Source organism: Epinephelus moara, chromosome 1 (assembly GCF_006386435.1).
Source record: "Epinephelus moara isolate mb chromosome 1, YSFRI_EMoa_1.0, whole genome shotgun sequence".
Lineage (NCBI taxonomy): Eukaryota > Metazoa > Chordata > Actinopteri > Perciformes > Serranidae > Epinephelus > Epinephelus moara.
In genome coordinates, this window is record NC_065506.1 from 50,643,477 (window position 1) to 50,655,744 (window position 12,268).

Here is a 12,268-nt window from a genome sequence, read left to right on the forward strand (position 1 = left end):
AGAGGGATCCCTCCTCAGTTGCTCTTCCTGAGGTTTCTACTGTTTTTTTCCCCGTTAAAGGGTTTTTTGGGGAGTTTTTCCTGATCAGCTGTGAGGGTCATAAGGACAGAGGGATGTCGTATACTGTAAAGCCCTGTGAGGCAAATTGTGATTTGTGATATTGGGCTTTATAAATAAAATTGATTGATTCATTGATTGGTCTGCCGAAGGTTTGGGTCAGGGAAGGTTTCTGATTGGATAGGGGGCGGGGCGGATGTTACGTGTTTACATTTACCAGAAGAAAACACTGTAGTCCTCGCTCCGGATAACAAGATGCTTGACGCCGCCGTTCTTAGTCCCTTTTTCGGGCTTGTTTTGCTTATATTCTTGAAGCAGCAGTACGGCAACAACCTTGTTCTGCTAATGCTTCGTCTGTTGAGGAGGAGAAGGGAGGTAGAAGGTCAAAGAAGGGAGATAGAAGGCCGTGCTGTGGCGAATGGAAACCAGTGAGTGCAACGAGTCCGACTGCTCTATCTCAGCCCGTTGCTATGTGCGCTATATATGTCATCGCGCCAGAAGGGCAAGGAAAGAAGCACGCACAGAAAGACCAGAATGAACTTAAAGAGGAATGAGTGTATACATGCACACAAAATTCTTTCATTCGGAATGATAAACGGAATAAACCACCCCCTTTAATCAGATTTAATTTTCAATCGGAATGACCATTTTTCAATCGGAATGACAGTTTACATGACCACTTTTACTCGGAATGGCCTTTCATTCCGAATGAAAGTGGAATTAAACTGTCCATGTAAACGTACTGACTGTCAGAAGAACTTTGGATATTATAGATCAAGTACAACATAAAAAACAAAGCACTATATTAGTAAGCATAGACGCTGAAAAAGCATTCGACTGTGTAAATTGGAGATTCTTATATCTTATATAAGTGTTAGAACGGTTTGGATTTAACAGTAAATCAGTACAATGCATAAAGACACTATATCAACTGTCCATCACGAGAATTAAGATAAATGGAAACTTGACTGACAAAATTAATTTACAGAGATCAGCCAGACAGGGATGTTGCCTGTCACCCACCGTATTCGCTCTTTTCGTAGAACCACTGGCACAAGCAGTTCGTCAGAATATAGAACTTGAGGGAGCTATAGTAAACGGAACAGAACATAAAATAGGACTTGATGCTGACGACGTCATCACTTTCTTAGAGCAACCAACAAAATCACTCCCTGTACTGATGAAAGTTTTAGAAACCTATAGACATCTCTCGGGATATAAAATTAATATTTCAAAAACACAGATACTATCACTTAACTACACTCCACCAAGAGAGATACAGGAATCATATAATCTTAATTGGAGTTTAAAGAAAATTAAATATCTGGGGGTCACCATCACTAAAGGATTATCAAAATTATACAAAGAAAACTACGACAAAATAACACGAGATACAAAAAGACATTCAAAGATGGTCCACTCTAACGCTAGATCTTAGCTCGAGAATTGAAATAATTAAAATTAATGTACTACCTAAGCTTCTCTATCTCTTCCACTCTTTACCTATAGAGGTCCCTCAAACCCAATTATGATATCAAGATTTGTTTGGGCAGGCAAGAAGCCCAGAGTTAGGTATGAGACTCTCCAGCTGCCAAAGGACAGAGGGGGAATGGGTCTCTCAAAACTGAAAGAATACTTCTATGAGGCCCAGTTTAGATATTTGATATGCTGGTGTAAACCAGATTACGCGGCTAAGTGGAAAGAAATGGAAAGAGTTCAGAAGATACCCAATTCAGAATCTTATTGGAGATAAATAAGTATACAATAAATGGTAATAATGGTTTAGAATCGTTAAAAGTTATGGAATAAAGAAGGATAATAATCTGTTACAATGGGTTGCATTTGATAGCAACTTTCAGCCGGCCGCATACGACAAGGGATTCAAACAGTGGGAGACTAAGGGAATTACAGCATGGTGTACTCTAGAGAAAGATGGGGAGCTGGAGAGTTTCCAAAATATGAGAGACAAATATGATCTGGGTAAACACGAATTCTTTAGGTACTTACAAATAAGAGATTACTACAGGAAGGAAATCAGGATGGATCCCTCCATGGAGGTGAATGGTGTGATTCAAATTATAATCAATATGTATAAGGGTACAAAAATCAGAATAATATCTTCACTGTACCAAAAACTGACAATGAACAAAAACTCAACTAATTATATAAAAGAAAAATGGGAATCGGAGCTCAACATAAAAATCTCAGACAAACATTAGCAAAATATGTGGAAAACGCATCAAACATCCACCAATTCGCTGATATGGAGGGAGTTTTCCTGGAAAAATTTGATCAGATTTTTTATCACACCCAAGGTCAAGAGTAAATATTTGAATGTGAACCTACCATGTTGGAGAGAATGTGGAATATTAAATACAAATCATGTACACATATTCTGGAAATACCATAAGGTACAGCTGTTTTGGAAAATTGTACATGTAACTCTGCAAGAGATACTAAGGTAGGACATTCCTATGAGCTGTATGGTACTCTGTGTAATTTCACGGAAGAAAGTGTACATGCAGGGGATAGGTACCTGGTTAAAATATTGTTAATATCTGGCAAAAAGGCTATAACAAGGAAATGGTGTAAAGTAGATCTGTCGACCTGGGAACAATGGGTAGAGATAATAGAGGAAATCTATACAATTAAATGGAAGGGTTAGGGTTAATTAAATTGAAAAACTGACACATCGTTTGAGATTGCAAGAAGAACAGCCGGTAGACAAGTGGCTGAAATGGACATTTTTCATTACATTACATTAGCAACAGACAATTGAAAGGACAACTGATATAAAGGATGAAACTGTGAGAATGGATGGACAAAAAAAGAATGTAGCTCCCAACAGGACATGACTCTTTCTTTTATTTTCTTTGTTTGTCTTTAATGGCACGTGTGCTGTTTATTGATGTATGTGTAAAATGAGGAAAATCAATTAAAATTAAAGTGAAAAAAAGAAAGAAAAAGGAAATGACATCACATACCAGCGCAGTGTTCATTAGACGGCCATTTTAGATTTAGTCCTGAGATGAAGGTCAGGGATAGTTTATTAAAATTTGTTTTTATTATGTTTGTTTTTATGAAGATGAACAACAAACAAACATCCATCATCATCATCATCATCATCATCATCACCATCACCAACACACTGATTACTGTAAACATTCCTTTAGTGCAACAAGATTTTATGGCTTCATCTTCAAACATGACGTTACAGCCTGCAGGCAAACAGCAGGGCCAAAAATAAACCACAGCCCCAAACTGAAGAAACAAAACAAAAACAAAAACAAGTCCTCAGCGCATTTAAATTCATTCATTGATGTTTCCGTGCAGTGACAGAAAGTCATTGTTGATGTTTCACAATAATCTGCACTATAAATAAAACAACAACAACAAATAGACATCACATGACTCCAGCGAGGGTTTTTACCCAGAATGCATCATGACTCTGCTCACATTCAAAGTCACGGCGTCCAATCAGCTCTTTGGACGGTTTACCTGAAGACACCTGAACAGGTGTCTGTTTCTAAAACTGCCGATGTCCACTGCTGCTTCCTGGTTTATATTAAAGTTTATTATCATCATTATTATTAGAAACAGACAGGTTTTTTTTATATGATTATTAATCATCAGAGTTTATAAACAAACAAACAAACAAACAAACAAACAGAGTTCAGCTGCAAATATTAACTGATCAAATTATAAATGATTTAAATCTGAACACCAAAATCATATAATGGTCACATGACTCAACTTTACTGGTCATACTGGGCTGTTAATGGTCATACTGGTCTGTTAATGGTCACACTGGGCAGTTAATGGTCACACTGGGCTGTTAATGGTCATACTGGGCAGTTAATGGTCATACTGGGCTGTTAATGGTCACACTGGTCTGTTAATGGTCACACTGGTCTGTTAATGTTCACACTGGGCAGTTAATGGTCACACTGGGCAGTTAATGGTCATACTGGGAAGTTAATGGTCACACTGGTCTGTTAATGGTCATACTGGTCTGTTAATGGTCACACTGGTCTGTCAATGGTCATACTGGGCTGTTAATGGTCATACTGGGCTGTTAATGGTCACACTGGTCTGTTAATGGTCATACTGGGCTGTTAATGGTCACACTGGTCTGTTAATGGTCATACTGGGCAGTTAATGGTCACACTGGTCTGTTAATGGTCACACTGGTCTGTTAATGGTCATACTGGGCAGTTAATGGTCATACTGGGCTGTCAGTGGTCATACTGGGCTGTTAATGGTCACACTGGTCTGTCAATGGTCATACTGGGCAGTTAATGGTCATACTGGGCAGTTAATGGTCACACTGGTCTGTTAATGGTCACACTGGTCTGTTAATGGTCATACTGGGCAGTTAATGTCCCACAGTTTAGGTGCAGCTGAATCATCAGAAGTGGACAGTAGTAGTTGTACCAACAGGAAGCGGCTGTGTCGACAAGTAGTGGCCGTGCTGACAGGAAGTAGCGGTATTAACAGGAAGTGACCTCATTGTTTGTTGCTCAGTTTGAGGAAGCGCTGCGACTTCTGTCTCGCCATGCGGTGCTGCTGCTGTGCCACCTGAGCGTCGGATATGGCCGTGTGCAGCTTCTGTGGGTAACCATGGTAACCAGATGAGGGAGTGGCCACATAAACACAAACGTGAAGGTAACACACACACACACACACACACACACACACACAGCGTCCACTGACTCCACTGTTAAACAATAAAGACAGAGCGTTCGACTGCACGCACTCAGACAAAAAACAACAACTATACACCCATTGACGGATGAACGAAGCTCCTGGATTTATAGGTTACAGATTATAGATTATAGGTTATAGATTATTGATTATAGATTACTGATCATAGATTATAGAATACTGATTATCATTGATAACAGATTAGAGATGATTTTTTTTATATATTAGTGATTATTGATAACTGATCTTATTATTCATAATAGATTACAGATTAAAGGCAGCTGCAGAACACCCCCCCCCAAAAAAAAAAAAGAAAAAAAAAAAAGATTAGACTATAAAGACTATTTTCTGAATTAAAGGCTTGAAGACTCAGAGTCTGGGCTGGGATTTACTCCACATGGGTCTCACCTCTGATGTCACAAGCAAACATGGAGGTGACCACCAGATGATCATCATCATCACCACCATCATCATCACCATCATCACTATCACCATCATCATCATCATCACCACCATCATCATCATCATCATCATCACCATCATCACATCATCATCACCATCATCATCATCACCATCATCACATCATCATCACCATCATCATCACCACCATCATCATCATCACCATCATTATTATATTACCTGTGCAGTCTTTGGGTCTCTCAGCTGAACGTTCCTCACAGAGTCCTGACCATCTTTCTTTGGTAACTTCAGTTTCTGCTGCTCCTGAAAGACAGACAGGTCAGTCAGTCAGATGGATGGACGGTCGGACGGACAGACACATAGACAGACAGACAGACACACAGACAGACAGGAAGTACCTTGCAGTAGATCTTCAGCTCAGATCCCGTCACAGATGCAGGACGATAAAAGTTCTCAAACAAACATTCCCACTCTCTGTTAAAGTGACCAACGAAGTCAATCTCTTTCACACACAGGACCCTCCTACACAACAACAACAACAAACAACAACAAGACATGCAAAAAATTATACTATATGACAACAACAACCCTCCTACACAACAACAAGAACAACAAGAACAAGAACAACAATAATAATAATAATAATAATAATAATAATAATAATAGTACACTACACACATGGGTGGAGGTGGTGTGTGGGGTCCCTTTACCAGTGTCCTGGGAGTCTGAGGGTTCAGTATCTCAGCTATTCTTCTAGACAGAGCTCAGATGTTGGACCTGAATCTGCTGGAGCCACTCTCCCAGTCTGGGGGTCACAGCCTCCAGTGTTCCCAGTGCTCCCACTGCTCCCAGTGCCCCCAGTGCCCTAGTGCTCCCATTACCACCTTTACTCTCTTTACTCACTTCTTTTCTAGCTCCTCTTTCAGCTCTTGGTATTTTTCCTTCTTCCTGATGATGCTGTCATCCATCACCACTGTCTTCCTCTGTTGTTTGTCCGGTTAATTGGCAGTAAGAACTGTTCTGATTGGTTCTTATGTCGGTCCAAAGGTTCATTAGCAAACACACAAACTGCCAACAGCTCCAAAGAGCCCTGCCCCCACCAGCAGTGCCATGATGTCACTTCTGGGAGGAAACCTCCACCAATCGGCACAACTCAGGCACTTTCCTGTTCCTCCACCAATAACCAGGCACAAACACAGGTGGTCGACAGACTCAAGCTAACGCATTGTGGACAGATAAACAACAAATACAACAGTCTTCATCATGGGACAGAGGACAGCTGATCACAGAAGAGATGTGACAGTGTTTAAAGTCTTTAAAAAGACATTGCAACTCAGCGTTGCATCATAACGCTTCTGACAGGAACTTGATCGCACCTGAACGGCACGACTGTTAGCGGCAAAACAAACAAAGCAAGTCTGTCACCTGCAGCATCTCAGTGGCATTATTTATAGTGAACCCAAACTGACAAGGGCCCCGCTTCCCAGTTTCAATGAACCTTAGCTAAGGAACTTCTTTTCCTACGAATGTTTCCCAAACTGCCCCTTAGCGGGTGCTCGTCAGGAGAGCTGCTAAGGTACATCGTAAGTTGGAGCTGCCCTTCACCACGTGTGAAAGTGTATTATCCATGCTGCACGCATCAATTTATCTCATGTAAGGGTAAATAAATGACGCTGTAATATAAAAAGTATTGCCATAATAATTTTACCTCCATCAAAAATTATATCATAAATGAGGCTGTGCCTTTTACAGAACATTTGCTCATGTTTTTGAAGCCTAGTCTACACAAACACGGATATTTTTAAAAGCAGCGCTTTAAAACTAAATTTCCGTCCAGCCGAGTGTTTTGGCACCGTTTCAGGAAAAATCCCCGTCCTGATACGCCTGAAGCATATCACATTAAAAAATAACTTGCATGTGCATCCCGTTATAAACAAGGAGACTAATGATGAAGCAGAGAAACGTGGTCGCTGCTCACCGATAATACATTTGATACTGAAACATTTATAACAGCATGTGTTCGTCTCTCCTCATTGCAGTTCAATGCCAGTTTGTGAGGCACCTGTAGCAGCAGCATATCCACGTTTCATTGCTGTGTGTGTGTGTGTGTGTGTGTGTGTGTGTGTGTGTGTGTGTGTGTGTGTGTTTGTGTATGTGCGTTTGTGTGCCGGTATTTAGACAGGATGGCACTGCCTGAGAGGACATCAAGTGAACTGAAGTTTGTCCTTATAAAATGATTAACATGAACCAAATGGCTACGCGGACGGTGATGCCTTTGGTTCAGTTGACTGAGCGCAACAACACGCTGTAACGCAGCCATAATCTCGTCTACAATGAAGCAAGCAGAGGCAACGCGCTTGATTGCCTTTATAGCTGGTGCCGCCCGCTTGATTAGTTTCCAGCCGGCTTCATTAGACTTCAATTTGATCAATTACTCAAGTATCTGTCAGATATTCAGTATATAGTGGGAGGGTACAGCCTGTAGCCTCGTCAGAAAAAACATACCCTCAGTTAGTTAGCTCCATTAAATAAATGAATGAATGAAAAAAATAAATGAACCCATATATCATAATATTCAGTATTCATTATTATTTTTCATGAAGTTAATTTTAAACTAATGATGTAATGTGTGTAAGGAGTCTAGATGTGAACTATACTGCAACTGTCCATTTAAAAAGCATAATTTTGGCCTAATAAAGCTCAAACCGTGACAGGATGAACGAAGAGCATCACTAAGGGACAGCTCACAAGTGGTTCAGACTGCCCTTCTTAAGATCTACCTTTCAGAAGATAGATCTTCACTAAGTGAAGTTCGTACCTGTTGGTGACGATGATGTTGGTCTTTCGGTGTCCAGGATACTGACAGTGATCTCTGAACACTTCACCTTCCAGCTGTTTGATATCTGAGCGCTGAAACACAAACACACACTCCTGATTTTATTTTACAATCTCTGGTATCGTTCAAACGTCGATCCGTGGTGGAACCACACAGATTGAGTTTGAGTCTTAGAACAGAAGTTTCAATCATGGCTCCGCCCCCATTTTACTAAGCGACTGGTTGTACAGTTAATACAGAGACAATATCCCATCACGTCCATCCTGTCTGTCTTTATCTGTCTCTCTCTAACTTCCTGTCTTATCTCGTCTCGTCTTCTTCACCAGTTCGACATACACAGTAACCATCTTCATCAGCGTTTAATCTACTAATTATTGATTCATTTAAAAACTGGTAACAGTGACTCAAAGAACCTCGATAAGTCCCAACAGAGATCGTTGATCAGAACAAATAAACAGTAACACGTGTGATGTCAACAGAAGATGTTGGAGATAAATAAATGAACTGGGGTGATGAACGTCTCACTTTCAGAGTGAACTGATTCATTTATCCGTTCTATGAGACGAGTGACAGACTTGAGAATCATCTGTAAAAGATACTTCCTCTGTGGATCGTCCTGCGGACTGAACAGTCCGACTCAACATTAACTGAATGTTACTGATTCAACGATTCCAGAGGTCGAGCGCTCAACACAGCGTCTGTTCTTTGTTATTTAGATCAGGACTCCGTAATGATGATCGACTGAAGTCACATGAAAAACACCGATGTTCTGAATCATCGGTTCTATTGGACCGAGCCGAGTTCTGTCTGAACGATTCCTTATTCAACTGTCAAACTTTCAGGAGACAGAAAAGTTTGTTCTCCTGAATGTTCCTGATACTGAAGAATAAAAACAGGTTACAGAGGAAACATGAAGGTTAAGTTTTATTGAACACAGACGTTACAGACATTGTCTCATACACACACACACACACACACACACACACACACACACACAGACAGAGGTAAAGCTCAACAGAAGCAGAGTCAGAGGTCAGAAGTCATGCTGAGACACCAACGATCAGTTCAGTCTGAATTATACAAAGACTTCAACACAGACAGAAATATTAAATATCATATGTTCATGTACACATTCAGAATGAATTCAGAGGAGATGCTACAGTCTGTTAAAAAATATACCAAAGATCTACTGAAGAGAAAACATGTCACATCTTTCTAATAAAATAATTGCCATTGCTTCTTCTTTTAAATGTAAATAAATTAATAATGAAAGGTTTTCACCAAAAAAAAAGTTTTACAAACTGTTGTTTATAAATGGCTATAAAGAGAAACTACTTCAGGATTTCAGAGATAAAAAGCAGAAGTGTTTATTCTACAAAACAAATTAAAACTGAGAGCTGAGCGTCAAAATGTTGAAGATACGAGAGAAGATATCAATTTAAACATGCGAAGACTCCTGAATGATCTCAGCACTTTAATGTTCACACATTAATGTAGAAAGAACAATATTCAGAGATTCAAGTATAATGAAACATTTTTATAGATTCCAATATAATGAAGAATATTTATAGATTCAAATATAATTGAGGATATTTACAGATTCAAATATAATAAAGAATATTTATAGATGAATGTAGAAAGACAAATGCTTACAGAAGGAGAAAATAAATCATTAAACACATCTGAGACAAAATGAATCAAGTTTAAAGTCTTTAAAAGCACTTAATGTTAAAGCTGATCCATCCAAACCCTGTTTATTCCTCCTCAGGCTGCATGTGACACAAACACAGGAAGAAGAAGGAGGAGGAGAAAGAGGAGAAGAAGAAGGAGGAGGAGGAGGAGGAGACGAAGACGAAGACGACGAAGAAGAAGAAGAAGAAGAAGAAGAAGAAGAAGGAGGAGGAGGAGGAGGAGGAGGAGGAGGAGAAGAAGAAGAAGAAGAAGAAGAAGAAGAAGAAGAAGAAGAAGAAGAAGAAGGAGGAGGAGGAGGAGGAGGGGGAGAAGAAGAAACTGGTTAGAGGCAGGATTAAGCAGAAAAAACAAAGATGGACACTCAGACTCACCTTTAGATTTTTATCATGACTACAACACACACCAACTATTGTACCTGACTACTGTACCCGACTACTGTACCCAGCTACTGTACCCGACCACTGTACCCGACCACTGTAGCTGACTACTATACCCAGCTACTGTACCCGACCACTGTACCCGACCACTGTACCCAGACTTGACTACTGTATCCGACTACTGTAGCTGACTACTATACCCAGACCTGACTACTGTACCCAGCTACTGTACCCGACCACTGTAGCTGACTACTATACCCAGACCTGACTACTGTATCCGACTACTGTAGCTGACTACTATACCCAGACCTGACTACTGTACCCGACTACTGTAGCTGACTACTGTACCCAGACCTGACTATTGTACTAAGCTACTGTACCCAGCTACTGTACCCGACTACTGTAGCTGACTACTATACCCAGACCTGACTACTGTACCCGACTACTGTAGCTGACTACAAACCCAGACCTGACTATTGTACTAAGCTACTGTACCCGGCTACTGTACCCGACTACTGTAGCTGACTACTATACCCAGACCTGACTACTGTACCCAGACCTAACTACTGTACCTGACTACTATACCCAGACCTGACTACTGTACCCAACTACTGTACCTGACTACTATACCCAGACCTGACTACTATACCTGACTACTGTACCCAGCTACTGTACCTGACTACTGTACTCAACTACTGTACCCGACTACTGTAGAGTCCATGTGAGTGTCCATGCGCCGTCCAATAGCGGCACACGCTGGCCACCTGGCACTCAATATGCTGCTGCAGTGGTTTGTTTTCCAGTGACATTTCAGGTATTAGCTGAGCTATTGAGTATCTTTAAGCAGTGAAAGTTATTATTTTTTTCTTTTTACTTGTAGGCTAGATTTGTTTATATATGCTACAGTGATTTGTTTTCCACAGAGCTCTATGGTGCGAGCATTTTACTTGCATTTGTGACTAAAAATATTTTTGTGCGAGCAAAATAAATCATTCAGCACGCTGTGCGAGTACAGATTTCAACCAGCAGCAGAAACGAAAGGCGAATCCTGCCGGTTGTGGGTTGAACGGGGGTCACAGACAGGAATACGGCGGAGCGCTATGGCCATCGCAAAATAACGGCTTACCAGCGACCAAGGAGCCAGGCTCCAGGTCCAATAATTTCCTCTTGGAAATTGTGTCATAAGTACCTGAACAGCTGAGCCGTGGCGGCACACAGGTATGTGACGTGTCAGAGGAGAGACGAGTCGTTCACATTTCTCTCTTTGTGGCAGGTAACGGTCCACAAACCTCACCGCACTTAAGGGACTGTTCTTAACTTGTCAGAGAAGGAGGGTGGCTGGTTGATTTTTATTTTATTTATTTATTTTATTCTGATCCCCTCTATGTTAATCAGTTATTGATGCTGTTTTTGAAGTATGAATAAGTCAATAAGTAATTTATTCTATTGAAATATCATTGATGTATTATAGAAAAGTGATTTATCTTTTTATAAATGACAAAAGGCACATCTTCCTAATTTTTGCTGTGGTATTGTGATACTACTCAGAACCGTGATACTTTCACTGGTATTGTACCGTGGGTCCCAATTTTGGTACCGTGACAACACTAGTACCTGACTACTGTACCCAGACTTGACTACTGTTCCCAGACCTGACTACTGTACCCGACTACTGTACCTGACTACTGTACCCAGACCTGACTACTGTTCCCGACTACTGTACCGACTACTGTACCTGACTACTGTACCCAGACCTGACTACTGTACCCGACTACTGTACTGTACCTGACTACTGTACCCAGACCTGACTACTGTACCCGACTACTGTACCTGACTGCTGTACCTAGACCTGACTACTGTTCCCAGACCTGACTGCTATTCCCGACTACTGTACCCGACTACTGTACCTGACTACTGTACCCAGACCTGACTACTGTTCCCGACTGGTTCCTAAAGTCTCCAAAAGTAGATCAGGAGCTAGAGCCTTCAGCTATCAGGCTCCTCTCCTGTGGAATCATCTTCCTGTTACGGTCCGGGAGGCAGACACCGTCTCCACATTTAAGACTAGACTTAAGACTTTCCTCTTTGATAAAGCTTATAGTTAGGGCTGGCTCAGGCTTGCCCTGTACCAGCCCCTAGTTAGGCTGACTTAGGCCTAGTCTGCCGGAGGACCCCCCTATAA

The 12,268-nt window shown here is 41.0% G+C and overlaps 1 protein-coding gene and 1 long non-coding RNA gene across 3 annotated transcripts in view; both read right to left on the reverse strand.

Moving 5' to 3' along the window:
- Window positions 1-2,899: 2,899 nt before the first annotated feature.
- Window positions 2,900-12,268, reverse strand: part of LOC126397140 (intermembrane lipid transfer protein VPS13C-like) — a 40,206-nt gene continuing 30,837 nt past the window's right edge. Inside the window, exons 16-19 of the mRNA XM_050055724.1 lie at window positions 8,000-8,091; window positions 5,580-5,703; window positions 5,401-5,484; window positions 2,900-4,665 (exon numbers count right to left, since the gene is read on the reverse strand). Coding sequence (XP_049911681.1) covers window positions 4,564-4,665; window positions 5,401-5,484; window positions 5,580-5,703; window positions 8,000-8,091 — 402 coding nt within the window. The 3' untranslated portion in view covers window positions 2,900-4,563. The remainder of the gene's footprint in view (window positions 4,666-5,400; window positions 5,485-5,579; window positions 5,704-7,999; window positions 8,092-12,268) is intronic.
- The window catches only part of LOC126401689 (uncharacterized), a 4,776-nt gene continuing 2,300 nt past the window's right edge, over window positions 9,793-12,268 (reverse strand). Inside the window, exons 2-4 of one of the 2 annotated variants that reach the window (XR_007571115.1) lie at window positions 11,872-11,993; window positions 10,351-11,821; window positions 9,793-10,124 (exon numbers count right to left, since the gene is read on the reverse strand). This is a non-coding gene — a long non-coding RNA (uncharacterized LOC126401689). Of the gene's footprint in view, window positions 11,822-11,871; window positions 11,994-12,268 lie in introns of both variants that reach the window. The other variant, XR_007571114.1, reaches the window with a different exon arrangement.